This window comes from Rhinatrema bivittatum, chromosome 11 (assembly GCF_901001135.1).
Source record: "Rhinatrema bivittatum chromosome 11, aRhiBiv1.1, whole genome shotgun sequence".
NCBI lineage: Eukaryota > Metazoa > Chordata > Amphibia > Gymnophiona > Rhinatrematidae > Rhinatrema > Rhinatrema bivittatum.
This window is the reverse complement of record NC_042625.1, coordinates 5,957,553-5,975,393: the sequence shown is the minus strand read 5'-3', so window position 1 is coordinate 5,975,393 and position 17,841 is coordinate 5,957,553. Positions and strand designations below refer to the sequence as shown.

Sequence of the window (17,841 nt, the reverse complement as noted above, 5' to 3'; positions counted from 1 at the left end):
TACCCGCTTCCGGAGGAAGCGCTGGACCTCCTTATGGTCCCTAAGGTGGACGCAGCGGTCTTGGCAGTGACCAAGAAAACCACCATCCCGGTAACAGGAGCCACTGACTGAAGGATTTGCAGGATAGCAAATTGGAGTTGCAACTTAAAAAGATTTTTGAGGTTTCCGCCCTAGGGGTCCGGGCCGCTATGTGCAGCAGTTTTGCGCTACGAGCCAGTCTCCACTGGGTGCAAGATTTGCAAGCAGCAGCATCCCTTTCTGCGAGTGAGACGGTGCAAGCGGGGCGCCTGGAGGTGGTGGTAGCTTACAGTGCTGACGCACTTTATGATCTGTTACGGACTTCTGGCAGGACTATGGTCTCGGACGTGTCTGCCCGCAGGCTCCTCTGGCTTAGACACTGGGCTGCTGATGTTTCGTCTAAGGCTCAGCTGGGTTCCTTACCCTTCAAGGGTAAGCTGCTTTTCGGGCAACAATTGGAGGATATGATAAAATCTCTGGGGGAGAATAAAGTCAATGGGTTGCTGGAAGATAGACCCAGGACGAGAGGATCCTTTCCTCAACGGGCAAGATTATGGGGAAATTGGTTTTGCTCTTCATGGTCCGCCGGTTCGTCCTTTCAACAGGGTCCCGGCCACCAATCTTCTTTAAATCAGTCCCGGCCTGCCAGAGATGGAGCCCCACAATCTCATGGGGGTCCCAAGTCAGCGTAGTGAAGCGAGGCTAGTCCACTCTTCCGTCCCAAGAATGGGGGGAGGTTATCCCTTTTTCTAGAAGAGTGGACCAACTTAACCTCAGATCAGTGGGTCCTCAGTATGGTAGAACATGGTTACGCATTAGATTTTGCTCGGCCGATCCACGAGCGGTTCATGGTTTCCCCATGCGAGTACCACCAAAAACGCCGGGCGGTACAAGACACTCTGTGGCGGTTACAGGACCTAGGCGCCATAGTTTCGGTGCCCACAGGAGAACTCAGGCGAGAGCGCTACTCCATCTACTTCGTGGTGCCCAAGAAGGAGGGCACCTTCCGTCCCATCCTAGACTTAGAGAGTCAATCGGACTCTAAAGGTGCCTCATTTTCGGATGGAAACTCTTCACTCGGTGATAGCATCTGTACACAAAGGGGAATTTCTAGTGTCTCTGGATCTGACAAGCTTACTTGCACATTCCTATATGCCCGGATCATCAGAAATATTTGCGGTTTGCGATCCTGGGGCATCATTTTCAATTTTGCGCTCTACCGTTTGGTCTGGCGACGGCGCCCAGAGTCTTCACCAAGGTGATGGTTGTTGTGGCAGTGGCCCTGCGAAAGGAAGGGATTCTGGTACACTCCTACGTGGACGATTGGCTGATTCAAACGAAGTCAGAACACTTTTGCAGAACAGCGGTGCAGTGGGTGCTACAGATGTTGAGCTCATTGGGTTTGGGTGGTCAACCCAGACGAGTCACCTGGTTCCCTCTCAGTCCTTGGAGTTTTTGGGTGCTCGGTTCCACACGATCTTGGGAAAGGTTTTTCTTACAGAGGAAAGATTGTCCAAGCTTCTCACTGAGGTGGAGTCCTTGCGATCCATGCCTCGTCCCAGGGTCTGGGATTATTTGCAGGTCCTTGGTTTGATGGCTTCCACTCTCAAACTGGTGCCTTAGGCCTTTGCGCATACGCGTCCTCTTCAGTCAGCCTTGTTCTCCCAGTGGAATCCACTCTCCGAACAGTTTCATCTTCTCCCACTGACGGATACGGCACGGTCCTGTCTTCTTTGGTAGCTGTGTCCAGACAATTTACGGTGGGGGGTGGATTTGGAAATTCCCTCCTGGAGAGTGGTAACCACCGATGCCAGCCTCTCCAGGTGGGGAGCGGTTTGTCAAGGAATGGCAGTGCAAGGCCAATGGACAAGAACGGAATCGTCCTGGTCGATCAATCTGTTGGAAATCAAAGTGGTTTGGTTGGCGCTACAGGCCCTCCTTCCTTTAGTAGAGGGACGCTCAGTGAGGGTACTCTCAGACAATGCTACAATGGTCGTCCGGTGGCGGCAGAAGCTCAGCTTTTAATCAACTGGGCGAAGTAACACCTGTACAAGATTGCGGCCTCTCACATTGCCGGGGTGGACAATGTGCAAGCCGATTTTCTCAGCCGCCACCAGTTGGACCTGGGGGAGTGGGAACACTCCGAAGAGGCCTTTCGTCTTCTGTGCACACATTGGACCATGGCCTCCATGGATCTCATGGCGACGTGCCGCAATGCCAAGGCTCCTCGATTTTTTTAGTCTGCGACGGGAACCAGGAACAGAGGGGGTAGATGCTCTAGTCCTTCCCTGGCCAAAGGATGTTCTGTTGTACATCTTTCCCCTGTGGCCGTTGGTTGGAAAAGTTCTGCGCCGCATCAAAGCTCATCCGGGCAAGGTGATACTCGTGGCTCCAGAGTGGCTGAGGCGTCTGTGGTTTGCCGACCTTCTGAATCTAGCAGTGGACGGTCTGCTGAGATTTCGGCCATCTCCGAATCTCGTGCAACAAGGCCCCATATGTTTCGGAGAGGTAGATCGCTTTTGAAAGGCAGTGATTAAGGAGTAAGGGTTACTCGACTGTGGTTACTGCCAAGCTTTTACATTCCTGTAAAACTTCTACCTCCATGGCGTATGTTTGAGTTTGGGGATTGTTTGAATCCTGGTATCTAGATCACGAAGTGCAGCCGTCCAGGGCTTCAATTCCGGATGTTCTGGATTTTTTACAGGCTGGATTAGCCAAGGGGCTGGCCTTTAATTCCCTAAGAGTTTAGGTGGCAGCCCTTGGTTATTTTCGTGGAAAGGTGCAGGGGGTTGCGCTAGCAACCCCCTGCACCTTTCCACATCTGGATGTGGCTCTCATCCATATCCACATCTGGATGTGGCTCGTTTTCTGAGAGGGGATAAGCATTTGCGTCGTCCTGTCCGGAACACCTGTCCTTCGTGGAAGCTCGATATGGTTCTCCGCACCCTTTGTAATGCTTCTTTTGACCCATTGAAATGAGCGACCCTGAAGGATCTGACATTGAAGGTCATTTTTCTTGTGGCTATCTCCTCAGCAAGGCGTGTTTCCGAGCTTCAGGCCTTATCTTGCAGGGAGCCCTTCTTACGGATTTCTGAAGCAGGAGTCTCCTTAAGAACAGTTGTCTCCTTTCTCCCGAAAGTGGTGTCCTCCTTTCATTTGAATCAGTCAGTGGAGCTCCCTTCGTTCGCGGAACTGGATTCTTCTACAGGGATTTAAGGAAGTTGAACGTAAAGAGGGTGTTGTGGCATTACTTGGAGGTCACAAACAGTTTCCATCTTTCGGACCATCTGTTCGCTCTGTGGAGTGGACCCAGGAGGGATCATAAAGCTTCAAGGGCCACTATCGCACGCTGGCTAAAAGAAGCTATTGTTTCGGCTTACCTTGTTCAGGGCCGTCCGATTCCGGTTGTTCATAAAGCTCATTCTACTCGATCGCAAGCGGCCTCAGGAGTCTGGTCTGATCTGGGTACGTACGGGGAAAGGAAAATTGGTTCTTTCCTGCTAATTTTTGTTCCTGTAGTACCACGGATCAGTCCAGAATCCTGCCCATGGGAAAACAGAGAGTCCACTCGGCCGATAGTCATATTTCTGCAAGTTTACCGAATGCCCCCCTTTTCAGGGAAACAATATGGGCATGGTTTTGTTCATTGAGTTGCAAGTTTTTCATTCCCTCTGCTCTTCAGGAGGAGGTTGTTTATGTGGAAGTTATGCTTTAATCTTTCTGCTTGGGTACAGTGTAATACTGACAGACTCTAGGTGGCACGTCGGGTATAGGACGGAGTCCGTAAAAACTTCTCTACCTCCATCTGCTTGGGTAATTGCCAGGTTCTTGTGGCCTGGTTTGGCCTCTGTTGGAAACAGGATGCTGCCATGTGGCCCAACAGCCTGGACTGATCCGTGGTACTACAGGAACGAAAATTAGCAGCTAAGAACCAATTTTCCTATAGAGGTCTTTAAGATCATGAGAGGTCTCAAATGAGTAGATGTGAATCGGTTATTTACACTTTTGAATAATAGAAGGACTAGGGGGCAATCCATGAAGTTAGCAAGTAGCACATTTAAGACTAATCGGAGAAAATTCTTTTTCACTCAACGCATGATAAAGCTCTGGAATTTGTTGCCAGAGGATGTGGTTAGTGCAGTTAGTGTAGCTGGGTTCAAAAAAGGTTTGGATAAGTTCTTGGAGGAGAAGTCCATTAACTGCTATTAATCAAGTTTACTTAGGGAATAGCCACTGCTATTAATTGCATCAGTAGCATGGGATCTTCTTAGTGTTTGGTTAATTGCCAGGTTCTTGTGGCCTGGATTGGCCTCTGTTTGAAACAGGATGCTGGGCTTGATGGACCCTTGGTCTGACCCAGCATGGCAATTTCTCATGTTCGATTGGACTTCACAGGAGCCCTGCTAGACACGGCTCAGGCAAGAGCTTCCTGCCACGCTCCAGGGCGGTCACGTTGGTGTAGCTGGCAATGATTCACCAGAGCTAGCAGGTTTCAGCTCGGCACATGTTGAGGCTGTTGGGCCACATGGCAGAAACCGTCCGTGTTACTCCCTTGGCAGGCTTACACATGCGCAGAGTCCAATGGACCCTGAGGTCACAGTGGCACCAGGCCATGCAGAGCCTCCAGGCTTGCATCGGAGTCACTGTCTCTCTGGGACTCTTTGTCATGGTGGCAGGCTCTCTCAAATTTGGAACAGGGAATATCTTTCCAAAATCCCCCTACCCAAATTGTCCTAACCACGGATGCGTCCACCTTGGGGTGGGAGCTCATGTAGAAGGGCTCTGCTCCCAGGGTTTATGGACTGCCCTGGAAGCACGGTGTGAGATCAACTTCCTGGAGCTCCAGGTGATCAGATACATGCTAAGGGCTTTTAGAGATTGACTGTCCAGAAGAATTGTCCTGATACAATCAGACAACCAAGTTGCGATGTGGTATGTCAACAAGCAGGGAGGCACAGGGTCATACTTCCTGTGTCTGGAAGCGGTCCAGATCTGGTCCTGGGCTCTGTCCCACAGGATGGTAATCAGGGCCACGTATCTGGCCAGAACGGAGAATGTGATAGTGGACAGACTGAGTCATGCCTTTAGACCCCACAAGTGGTTTTTGGACCAGGGGGTAGCGAACTGGATCTTCCACTTTTGGGGGAGCGCAGATGTGGACTTGTTCACATCCCCCTGAAACAGGAAGGTGACTCAGTTCTGCTCCTGTACAGGTCAGATAGCAAACCAGCCTTGGACGCCTTTGCCCGACATTGGGTAGGGGTCTTCTCTATGTGTTTCCTCTGATTCCTCTAGTCACGAAGACTCTCTTGAAGCTTCACAAGGACCGAGGGACTATGATCCTCATTGCCCCTCATTGGCCGAGACAGATTTGGTTTCCATTCCTTTGGGAGTTGTCCATCTCCAGATCTCATCATGCAAAATCAGAGCAGGCTGAGGCATCCCAATCTCCAGGCCCTGTCGTTCACAGCCTGGATGTTGACTGCAGCGGCTCAGTCTTTCTGAGGATGTGTCTCGGGTCCTGGAGGCATCCAGAAAGCCTTCCACTAAAAATTCCTGTGGACTGACATGGAGGAGGATTTCCGTGTGGTGTGAGCAGAAGCCAGATGTGTTCTTCCCTTGCCCATGCAAAAACTGCTTGACTACCTTCTACATCTAACTACGTTAGAGTTCATCTCACTACAATTAGCGCATACCACCAAGGTGCAGATGGTACAAACATCTCTGTACAGCCGTTTCGTTTGATAGGAATAGGTTGGGAGGTGCCGTCACCAAACACACTTTCCAGTTGGCTAGCAGACTGCATCTCCTTCTGTTATGCCCGAGCAGGACTACATCTTGGGGGGGCCATGTCAAGGCTCATTCTGTTAAAGCCATGGCATTGTCAGTGGCCCACTTGCGAGCAGTTCCCGTGAAGGAGATCTGCAGGGCTGCGACTTGGAGTTCTCCTCACACATGTGCATCTCACTACTGTCTGGATAAGGATGGCCGACATAAGTAGGTTTGGCCAGTCTGTCCTTCAGAATCTCTTTGACGTGTAGAACCCAGCTCTTCCTGCCTAGGGCCCGTTGTTTGGATTCATGCTGTCTCCCCCTCTGTTACCAGTAGCACTGTCGTTACTGTGTCTGCTGGTGCTTGTTGGTCCCTTTTTGTGTTGGGGAGCAACACAAAAGGGGACCATGTGTGAGTACTACCATCCTGCTTTTCCTTGGAGAAAGCAGAGTTGCTTACCTGTAATAGGTGATCTCAGAGGACAGCAGGATGTTAGTCCTCACAAAGCCCACCCGCCACCCCGTGGAATTGGGTTTCTCCTATTTTTTATTTTAACTATAATTCTATGTTACAAGACTAGAGAGAAGACCCCGCATGGACGAGTGGTAATGGGCATGCTGGGCATGCTCAGTGTGCCTAGTCAAAGTTCTAAAAACTTTGACATAAGTCTTCCACATCGGGGCTCCATCTGATGATGTCACATATATGTGAGGACTAACATCTTGCTGTCCTCAGAGAACACCTGTTACAGGCAAGCAACTTTACTTTCTCCTCCCTGCCCTAACATCTACAACAAGAACAAAAAGGTGAAGTTTCTTACCTGTAACAGGTATTCCCCATGGACTGCAGAGCAAACAGGAAAAGGATGACGTCGTCCTTTTCTAGCCCAGAAATTTCTTTTGAGTGTATTCTGAGCATGCGCAAGAGTTCCCACGTTACTGTGGCCATGTTTTTTCCCTCAGTCTATTTGCTGGCTACCTTCAACTTCCGAGGGATTGTGCTGCTGTTTGTTTTGCTATCCATGGAGAACATGTGTTATAGGTAAGCAATTTCACTTTCTCCATGGACAAGCATAATAAAGCAGTCACACAAGTTGGGACTCCCTAGCTAAAGGTTGCAACCTGTGGCTTTTGTGTGGGAAGTTGTCTGTTCCTTCACAATGTTACTGAGCATGCACTGTCCAAATTTACACTCTGCACGTAATTCCTGTTCTAAGCAGTAGTGCTGAGCAATTGACCATGCATGGAAGATGAGTTTTGTAGGACTAATGTTGTGGCAATAGCGCTTAACTGATGAGTCTTTATCGAGTGCAGAATCTGATAATTCTGAACTTTAAAATAATGAAATGTACATTTGGAAAGCCATTTAGATCATTGTAAGTACTGACTCTTTTTTATTTTTGACGAAAGACACAAATAATTGACTTCCTAATCAATTTTGTTCTTTCTAGGTAGAGTAACAGTGCTTTTCTACAGTCTAGTGTGTGAAAAGCTTGTTTCTTTGGTATTGGTTGTGGCGTTGGTAATGCTGTTTGCGTTAAATGGATTTGAGACACTATTTTTGGTAGAAACCTGAAGTACACAATAATACATATTGTTAAATATTTGGGTGTATAGTGGATAGTTACTAGAGCTTGTAACTCACTCTCCAAGCTGAAGTTAAGAGTTTCCATGTCAGAAATTTTAAGTTGGCTTTTGCCATAGGCTCATGAGGTGGTTCATATAAAAAGCCTTCATTAACTGCTGCAACATTGTATTGCAATTGCACTGTGGTTGTGGAATTTTTATTGGAGTGTTTTAAAATTGTAAAGCCCTCTAATGACATTTCAAGACTGTTAGATGATGGGAAATTGGTTGGCCTCTTTCATGTCAATGATAAACTGCAGTAGCGCTGAGGAAAACTCTTACCGAATTAGACTTTACGCCAAACTTCATAAAATGCATTAAGCAGTCCAGCAAGACATTGACAGTACAGGAGAAGGGGTCCATTCTCTGTGATTGGCACCAGTGCCTAAATCTTGTCCATTTATAGTTACAGGGTTTTCTTATTGTTGGCTTGCTGCTAATAGTATTTTGTTCGCTTCTTGAGGCAGCTGTAGTTTTTTTTTTTTATTAGTTTGCTTTCAATATCCAGGCTATTAGCACTCGAGATTGGAGGTTCCTCTGTACTAAATCAGAAGGTTTGGGATTAACAGCAATCTGAAGGGTGGAATTATTACAAGTCTGTGTAACCATGGGAACCAATTATGTCATGGCCAAAATCAATCTATTTGAATCATTGTTCCTTTGTCTTTCCTTAATTTGAGAATTGTAATTAGGGGAATCAGAGGGAATGCATATAAAAAGCCTTCATTCCATGGAATGATAAATACATCCATCTGTACAGCTTGGTCAGTTGGTATTTTGGAACAATACTGTTTGTGATCATGAGGGTGGTGGATGCCTGGAATGCCCATCCGAAGGAAGTGGTGAAGACCAGAACAGTGAAGGACTTCAAAGGGGATCCATAAAGTCTAGACGATGTGAATGAAGAGAGGGCGGCTTGTGGAAATGACGGCTACTACCTGGAGATAATACCCTTATTCAATAAACATACACACGGTTAATGCGATTCCGACATTGCTCTATGCTTCAACAGCAAGAGGAAATGTGGAAAACAGGATTTGCATTCTCAGAAAAGCGGGTAGTAGCTCGCTTGCTACGGCGGTTACCACCCCAAACCAAATAAGCCTGATACTTCACTTTCAATGCATATCCAGCGTAGCTCTCTGCTTCAACGGCAGGGGGAATGAAGAAAACATTATTTATATTCAGACAACAACCAACAAGGACTGAATTACATAGTCTGGGTAAACAAATAAGCATGGGTGTAGCTTGCTTGTTACGGCAGTTACTACCCCGAATCAATTAAGCCTGATACTTGAAATACATATGCAACACAGTTCACTGCTTCAACGGTGGGGGGATGAAGAAAAGTGGATTTATATTCAGACAACCAACAAGGACTAAATTGCACAGGCTGGGTAAACAAATAAGCATGGGAGTAGTTTGCTTATTGAGGCAGTTACTACCCCTAACCAGTTAAGCTAGATATTTCACTTAGATGCAGTTCCAATACTGCCCTCTACATTAATGGCGGGGGTGGAAGGGAAATAGAACCAAAAGGTTACTAAGGGCCAAGAGTAACAGATAAGTATGAGAAAAAAACAAGAGCGAAAGCTTGCTGGGCAGACTGAATGGGCCGTTTGGTCTTCTTCTGCCGTCATTTCTATGTTTCTATGTGATTGAATGGCAATGTGAAGCGGTCTATGATTGGTGTTCCCCAAACCCTGAAGGGTGCTGCAGAGTGTTCTCATTGAGTGACCACTCATGTGGTTGAAGTTGTTGGCTCCAGGCATAACCTTGCTCCACCTGCTATTCAAGCTCTAGTTCGTAAATACATCAACAAAACTGTTGTTAGAAGTACCATCTCTTAAGATAGCGCACTTATCTGAATTCAGAGAATGGATATTTGGCATAGCGGGCACCATACTTTGGAATGTGATCCCAGCGGTGAATAAGTTGGAACAGAACTTTATTCAATTTAGAAAACTTCTAAAAGCCCCCTTTTTTTTAGCCTAGCCAAAAGTAATTGCTAGATTTTTTTTCCAAGCTTTATGTTTTTTTATTTTGAGTGTTTTTATATTGCCTGTGTATTGTTCAGATGTAAGTATGGTTTGACTAATTGTATGTGTGAATTGTTACCTGCTGAGATTGGTGGATCAGAGAGCTATAAATGGTGTAAATAAATAAATAAATGTCCGGTTTTCGTGCCTATGAATTCTTGTTTGAGTTGGTACCATGCTGGTGTGCAACCACCACTGCCAGACATTTGGTGAAAACTCTTGGAGCTGCAGCTAGACCAAAGGGTAGTGTGCTGTACTAGTAAGGTTGGTTCTGTAGGGTGAATCTCAAGTATTTTCTGTGTTTCTTGTTGATTGGATTATGAGCATAAGTGTCCTTGAGGTTTAGCAAATTCAGCTAGGAGTGGAAGAATTGTACCAAATGTGGTCACCCTGAACGTCTCTTTTAGATGTAAGACTGGATGACAGTGTCCGATTTTCTTTGGGATTAGGAAGTATCTAGAGTAAAATTCCTTGCCTGGTTGAATTGCTTTGGATTGTAGCAGGGAATGTACTTTTTGGGTCAGTACACTTATTTTTAGTTTCAAATGATTTTGGAATTAATAGAGGGTTTTTTTGAGATGGTTAATATTTCAAAATTCAGGAAATATCTTTGTTGAATGATTTTCAAAACCCATTTGTTTGTAGTGATGCATCTCAATTGATCTTCAAAGAAGCTTAGTGTCCCCCATTTGTATGTTTGGAAATGGGTTTTGAATGTATCCTTTCTGTGAGATTACTAGCCATTTGTGGAGGCTGCTGCATCTTTCTTGCTTTTGAACACAACATCTTTGCCTTGTCTGTGGTTGTTGTACTTGTTGTTGTTGTGGCTGCTGAAGCTGTTGTAATAAAACAGATATAGGTTGTAACTTCTTTGTGAATAGTAATAAGGCTTTCTGCATGGATCCTGACGATACCTTCTCTGAGAAGAAGTATCAATTTGTGATGCAAATGGCGACTGGAGAGTAGTGCTCTGATTCTTGATTGACTCAAGTTATTTTGAGAAAAAATTACTGAAACGTTAATCGCCTGCACATGGGATGTCTGCTAGTCTTTCATGGATTTCCTCCCTGAGTCCAGACACCAGTAGCCAAGATAATCTTCTTGCTACTATACCTGAAGCCAAAATTCTAGATGTGTGGAAAGAATTATTGATGGAATGCATATGTTTTGCAGTCTTCCTGTATCATTCATGACTTCTGTGAATAGTTTGTCTTGTTCTGGTAGTTTATTTACATGGTCTTTGAACATTTTTAGGTTGTTGAAGAGGTATTTGATCATCTGCAACTGATGGACTTCTATTCTAGATTGGAGTGTGGTGCCCTGGTAAACTCTCTTGCCATTTGAGTCCAGGATTCTTGGGTCCTTACCTGGAGGGATATTGGAATAAGTTTTGTTCTTTTTGGCTTCTTTTTTTTTTTTTTTTTTAATCGCTGATTTTACAGTTAGCGAATCGTATGGTAATAGGCCCTTTTTATATCCTGGATACTTCTGCATTCTATATTTCCGTTATTTTGTCTGTACATCCAGTAATGCACTGTGCATTTGAACAAACTTGAACTGCTTTGGTGCTTAAATGCACTGAAGAACTCCTTTCAGTTCACTATTTTTCTTCCTCTTCTTGAAGATGGAAGAGTATTAGCTTCAGATGTTTTTTGTATGAATGCTGGATAGGTAGTATCTTCTGGCAGTGTTGTTGCTCCATTTAGCTCTGGAGATGTATCCAAAAGATCGGGTGAATGGTTTGAAGAGAGAAAGTTTGAGTATCTTCTGAATTTGATAAAATATATGATGGTGAATATGATTTTATTTCTTCTGAAGATAATTCAGTGGATTCTTCTGATGGTTTGCTTCGGCTTTTTCAAAATAAGATGGAGCAAGCTTTGATCTTGGCTCTTCTCTTAAGATTTCCAAAATGGATTTTTAGAAAGTTGGTTCCTTTTCCTATTCTCTTTCACACAGGTTTTTCCAAAATCGTTCCAGAGCTTCTGGGCAAATGTATGAGTCTGGTAGTTGTGGAAAAAGTCGTTTTGCTTCCCTCTTACAAGTCGCAAGAAATCCTTCCAGCTGGAAGTGAGGTAGAGATGATGTGGCGTTCATAGAAACACATGATTCTTAAGTAGGCATATGCTCACTATTTTTTTTTCAGAGCTGATCTCTCCATGTCATTTTTCCTTGCTGCCATGCACTGTCTTTACAGTGTTTGTCTATGAGGATGGCTCTATGCCACTTCTCTGCGCTGTTTTTTCGGTAATGACTCTGCACCAACCTTTGTCTGCAGTGGTTGTGCAGTGCTGATTTTTCATTGCAGTGGCTCAGCAATGGGGATCTTGCCCCTTGTGTTTTTGCATCAGTGACATACTTTGCAATATTTTGAGCTTGAGGTGTCTGTTGGAGGAGATCTTTTCCTTTTTTGTTGATGTTTCAGAGTTTTTAGGTTCATGTTTGAGCTTGAGGTCTCCATGTTCTAGCTCCTTTGGGGACATTCTGCCACAGGGGCCACAAGTTGTGCTATATCAAAAGGCACACGTTTGTGCTGGTCTGCTGAGGTCATTTTGTGGCAGCACTTTGCACAGTACGTGAAAGGATTTTTTTGTTATCTTTTTGAAGAAGGTATCTTTGACATTACTTCTTTTAGTAGAATACCTGTCTTTTTTTTTTAATTTTTTTTTTTTAATGGTCATGGCTAATGTGAGAGATGAGAGAGTTTGACCATTGGCGAAGCAGATGAAATTAGAGTGACGGAGAAGCATGAGAACTCTTGCGCCTGCCCAGAATACACTCAAAAGGCTTTCTGGGCTAGGAGAGGAGGATGAGTGACTCGGTGCCATCGGCTGATGTCACCCAACTTGTACGGCTGTTTTGTTATGCAAAAAGATATTTACCTGAAAAATGGCAAGTCAGTTTTTCCCACTAAATCCTCCCATTTTTGTTGAAATAAACACTGATAAATTCCAATGATAAATTAAATAAAAACTGAAAAACGAAGATCCCTGGTTATTAAATTTACAACATGTGGAGTGCTGCTGACATTTGAAACCCTCTCACTTTGGACCTATTTTTGTCCGTTCTTGACCTCTTCCTTCCAACCACCTTCTCTGATTCTAAGCAGACAACTAGAGCACTCTTAGGGTATCCAGGTAGCTTTGGTGCTTCGTGATGGACGTATACTAAGCAAACGTCACCTGCGAACATGTGTGTTTTTATTTTTATTTTATCACACTTAAGTATTAAGTTAAAGAATTACAGTATACCACAGCCCATAAAGGGAATTTAAATACACTTTACATATAGCTTATAATATTGAATCATGTATCTGAACAACTGCGGCAGCCTCTCGTTAAAGTACAATCCATCTCGAATTTATTTATGTGCCTATTTGTAAACCGTTGTGATGGTATATCACTAAATGACGGTATAGAAAATTTTTTAAATAAATAAATAAGAGGCAAACTATTCTGAAAAGGAATTATTAGGATGGGGAATGGTGAATAAAACGGAAAATGTCATAATGCCTCTGTATTGCTCCATGGTGAGACTGCACCTTGAATACTGTGTACAATTCTGGTCGCCGCATCTCAAAAAAGATATAATTGCGATGGAGAAGGTACAGAGAAGGGCGACCAAAATGATAAAGGGGATGGATCAGTTCCCCTATGAGGAAAGGCTAAAGAGTTTAGGGCTGTTCAGCTTGGAGAAGAGACGGCTGAGGGGGGATATGATAGAGATGTTTAAAATCATGAGAGGTCTAGAACGGGTAGATGTGAATCGGTTATTTACTCTTTCGGATAATAGAAAGACTAGGGGGCACTCCATGAAGTTAGCATGGGGCACATTTAAAACTAATCGGAGAAAGTTCTTTGTTACTCAACGCACAATTAAACTCTGGAATTTGTTGCCAGAGGATGTGGTCAGTGCAGTTAGTGTAGCTGGGTTTAAAAAAGGATTGGATAAGTTCTTGGAGGAGAAGTCAAAAGAACATAAGAACATGCCATACTGGGTCAGACCGAGGGTCCATCAAGCCCAGCATCCTGTTTCCAACAGTGGCCAATCCAGGCCATAAGAACCTGGCAAGTACCCAAACACTAAGGGGTAGATTTTAAAAGGTTGCGCGCGGGTATACATGTGCGTGCGCTACCTTGCGCGCACACATGTACGCCCGATTTTATAACTTGCAGGTGCACGCAAGTTATAAAATTGGGGGTCGGCGCACGCAAGGGGGTGCACCTTGCGTGCGCCGAGCCACGCAGCCTTCCCCCGTTCCCTAACCCCCCCCACCCCCACCTTCCCTTCCCCTACCTCCCCTGCCCTTTTCCCCCCTACCTTTTCTTTTTTTTGTTTTAAAACTTTCTTGAGCCCTGGGGCTGAAGTAATTTGTGCGCGCTGGCCGACTGCCGGCACGCAAGCCCCGGCACAGCGGCAAATATGGCCAGTGTGCCGGGAGCCTGATCCCGCCCCGCCCCCTCCCAGCCCCTTTTTGCAAGCTCTGGGACTCTTTTTAAAATAGGCCCAGCGTGCGTAAGCCCTCTGGATTTACACACGTGACCCTTTTAAAATCTGGCCCTAAGTCTATTCCATGTTACCATTGCTAGTAATAGCAGTGGCTATTTTCTAAGTCACCTTAATTAATTGCAGGTAATGGACTTCTGCTCCAAGAGCTTATCCAATCCTTTTTTAAACCCAGCTACACTAACTGCACTAACCACATCCCCTGGCAACAAATTCCAGAGTCCATTAACGGCTATTGATCAAGTTTACTTAGGGAATAGCCACCGCTATTAATTGCATCAGTAGCATGGGATCTTCTTGGTGTTTGGGAATTGCCAGGTTCCTGTGGCCTGGTTTGGCCTCTGTTGGAAACAGGATGCTGGGCTTGATGGACCCTTGGTCTGACCCAGCATGGCAATTTTTTTATGTTCTTAGGAGTTTCTAAACACTGCGTGCAGCAGGTCTGAAAAGAGCTTTAATGAGTTTCTAAACACTGCATGCCGAGGTCACCATTCCTAATGCATGGCCCCTGCAGTAGTCAGATGTTTGAGCTGGTCAAGCATGAAGGACATTCTGGGTTAACTCTTTCCTTCTGTTTGCTATTTTTTGCCTCTTTTGTTGGTGACATGGCTTTAACTATGAAATTGGTTTTATCTGTCAGTCTTTACGTCAGTATTATACATCAAACCTTTCTTCATAGTCAACCAGACAACCCAGTGCTCTCGGGGTTTTCCATTGGGAGGGTACAGGAAGAAAGGGCTGGCGATGGGGAAAGAATGGTATCTTACCCGGGGAGTTTTCCCAAGGACTGGGGCCATTATGACTCTTCAAAATGTATTTGCTGGTATGCAAAATTGTAATCCATTAGAATTAAAATATGTTTTAATAGCTACAATTGTTTTTAATGCTTTGCACAATTACTGATTTTTGTATCTCTATTCTTGCTATTTTAGATTCTTGAAAAAAATGGGGTTTGGAAGCACCTTATTATTCCAAACCTAAACTCCCCCTCCTTTGGATTTACGAGTGTCTGTCTGTCTTGTACTTTCTTTTGCACATCTCAGCCCCTCTTGCATGTGACATTTACATCCCTTGGGTGCTCTTTCTTCTGTCTCACATGCATTTGGTATTGCATTGAGTCGTACTTTCTTCTGTACAGTTATTACATTCCACCATGCAAGATCTTTTCTGTCTTTTACAGGTATTATGTTCAGCCACAGTGGCTTTTTGATTCTGTAAATGCCAAGTTGCTGCTCCCAGTGGCAGATTATTTCCCCGGAGTGCTGCTACCCCCACATCTCTCACCATTTGTGGTGGAGAAGGATGGAGACTACATCCCACCTGAGAAACAGAAGCTGCTGGCCATGCAGAGGGGCGAGTATGCAGGTAATAGCAGAGAACCAAGAGTCAGACATGAAAGATCCAGGTATCGGCCACAGGGCAGGACGCATGGAGATAGACACTGAGAAGTTCTTCTCACATAATCAGAAAGTGTGGTGCCTCCTAAGCTTAACTACAGAACCCACAGGAGCCTGAATTTCAGATTGGTTCTTATAGGGCACATTTTGGTGGTGTTAGGCCACATAGAAAAGCCGGGGTCTCTCTGTACCCCCACTGCCACACACCGTCGTACCAGGACTGCTTTCTGTCTCAGCTGCTGTAGTCATGAAATGAATGGTGACACTGTGCCTTTGGATCCTATAGCAGAAGAGAGTGAGTCGGAGGAGGAGGAGGAGGAAGATAAACCCGATGATGAGCATGATGAGATGCTAAAGAAGAGGGAGGGCTGTGAAACCTCAGGGAAGGTAACCTTAATATTTACAAACTTTACTATTACCCCATCTCTCTCCCACGTCCTCCAGTTTGTGTTTTGAGTCTGTTTATGTTCTCTCTTCCGGAGATCCAGTTCTCCCCCTTCCTCCCATCCTCGTACCCAGGTGTGCTTTTGTTATGTGGGAACACCATTGCTGGGTTCTCTTGGTCACTTGTTTTTGCTTTCTTCCACATCCACAGAAGTTAAACGTGAGAGTCACAGCTGGAACGATGAAGATGGAGAACCGCGCTAGAGCTGCACAGCATGAGAAAGGCGAGGAGAAGCGCCTTGCCATTATGATGATGAAAAAGAGGGAGAAATATCTCTACAACAAGATCATGTTTGGCAAGAAGCGGAAAGTGCGAGAGGTGAGGGAGCATTTTGTAAAGTCATAGCAGTCTGTGCCCGACTTGCAGGGCTGGCATTAATATGGAGCCATGTTAATGGGGGTAAAGCCTGTACCAAGTAGCTGGGTATAATTTAGCCCTTCCCAGTATAGATCACATGGTGGAAAGGAAGAAGGGGAGGAGAGCTCAAACAGTTCAGAGTGTCAGCCATGAACAAGTTTCTATCTGGTTTGCACTGGGTTGAAAGAGCCAAGCTGTGTATTCCAGGCCTGCCTAGATGAGTGTGTTGCACTTCACTGTGTGATTGTCACGTCACTGGTAGGAGAGGGAAGGAGTCGTGGTAGTCAGCTTGCTTGGTACCAGCACATCAGCAGAAGACATTTGGGTCTCTGTTGAAAGCTTTGGGCAGCAGAGCTGTCAAAACCATTTGCAAATGCTCACTATAAGCCATGGCCACCCTTTCCACCCTCACCTCACCTCTCTATAGCTGATAAGTAATCAAGGTTGCACTCCATCTCTGGTTTAAGATAATGCAGAGACACCAAATAACTGCCTGATAAATCAGGAAATGTTATATATACAGATGGACTATTTCAGAGTTTGCTATGTATAATCACGATTTGTTTTGTTTTGTCCATCTCTAATTCCTGGAGAGGCTAGTCAAGCAGTAATTAACCTATGGTCTGGTGGTTGCGGTTTGCAGGTTGAGCAGTAATTACTGCGTGGACCAGTGGCTGTGTTCTGTTGGGTGCTATTTGTAGCCTTCCAGGTGGGCCAGTAAGTCTTACTTTGCTCCTTTCTGATTTCTCTTAGGCAAATAAACTGGCTGCAAAAAGGAAGGCCCATGATGATACCCTGAAATCTGAGAAGAAACGTAAGAAGGCGAGAAAAGAGCAGAGCATGGCTTAGCAGACAGAGGATGCCAAGGAGGAGAGCAGGGATTCTCAGACTGACTCATCCCGCATGTCCCCAGCACAACAGAGAGATTCTTTCCACTTCTGCTATGTTTAGAACTTCCGCAAAAGAGGAAGAGGGAATGACTTTTATTAATGATACCTCTGAACTTTACCATGAAGAGAGCCAGAGCCAGTGCCAGTGGATTGAATTAAAGTAAAAATCCTTGTCATAAAATATGAATCTTACAGAAACAAAATATTCCCTTGTTTATCCTTGGGGTCATAGTGCCAAGAGAGCACTTCTGAAGCCTGCCCTCTCCCCCAGGGATAAACTTCCACTCCGCACAGTGCAGGCTTTATGTCCCATACTTCAACACAAGGGGATGCCAACAAAAAGGGGACTAGGAAAAGCCCTTTCCCACCACTTCTGCTGGCAGATCCAGTGCTGAAAGTGCATGTGTTACTTTTTCACTTTTATATTAGAAAACTGATATTTAAAGCTGTCATTGCTTGTAATCTGTCCCTGAATTTACAACAAATGGCAGCTGTGCTGCAGTAAGATTAAAGAGGCCTGTGCTTGGAACATCGGGGACAGTATGGTATGATATTAAACAGTCCTTTAAGTACGGCTGATGTGTCTCCTCCCTCTTCTCTAATGCCCACACTCTTCCTAACAAACACACATTCCTTATGCCTATAGCAGCTTCCCTGCCAGAGACTACAGGACTGGCATTTAGTTGACAATACTCATCCAGAATGCAAATATCTCCCACATGAGTTGCAGGGAGGCAGTTGCACCCTCCTGTCACCCAGCTGCTGCTTGAAATTCCCATCATTCTGGAGTTG

The 17,841-nt window shown here is 45.1% G+C and overlaps 1 protein-coding gene across 5 annotated transcripts in view; it reads left to right on the top strand.

Annotated features, from left to right (window-relative positions):
• Window positions 1-17,626, top strand: part of PES1 (pescadillo ribosomal biogenesis factor 1) — a 210,254-nt gene extending 192,628 nt beyond the window's left edge. For 4 of the 5 annotated variants that reach the window (XM_029619009.1, XM_029619006.1, XM_029619008.1 and 1 more), the window contains 4 exons: window positions 15,141-15,325; window positions 15,644-15,744; window positions 15,953-16,120; window positions 16,913-17,626. In XM_029619009.1, coding sequence (XP_029474869.1) covers window positions 15,141-15,325; window positions 15,644-15,744; window positions 15,953-16,120; window positions 16,913-17,008 — 550 coding nt within the window. In that variant the 3' untranslated portion in view covers window positions 17,009-17,626. The remainder of the gene's footprint in view (window positions 1-15,140; window positions 15,326-15,643; window positions 15,745-15,952; window positions 16,121-16,912) is intronic. The other variant, XM_029619007.1, reaches the window with a different exon arrangement.
• Window positions 17,627-17,841: the final 215 nt, after the last annotated feature.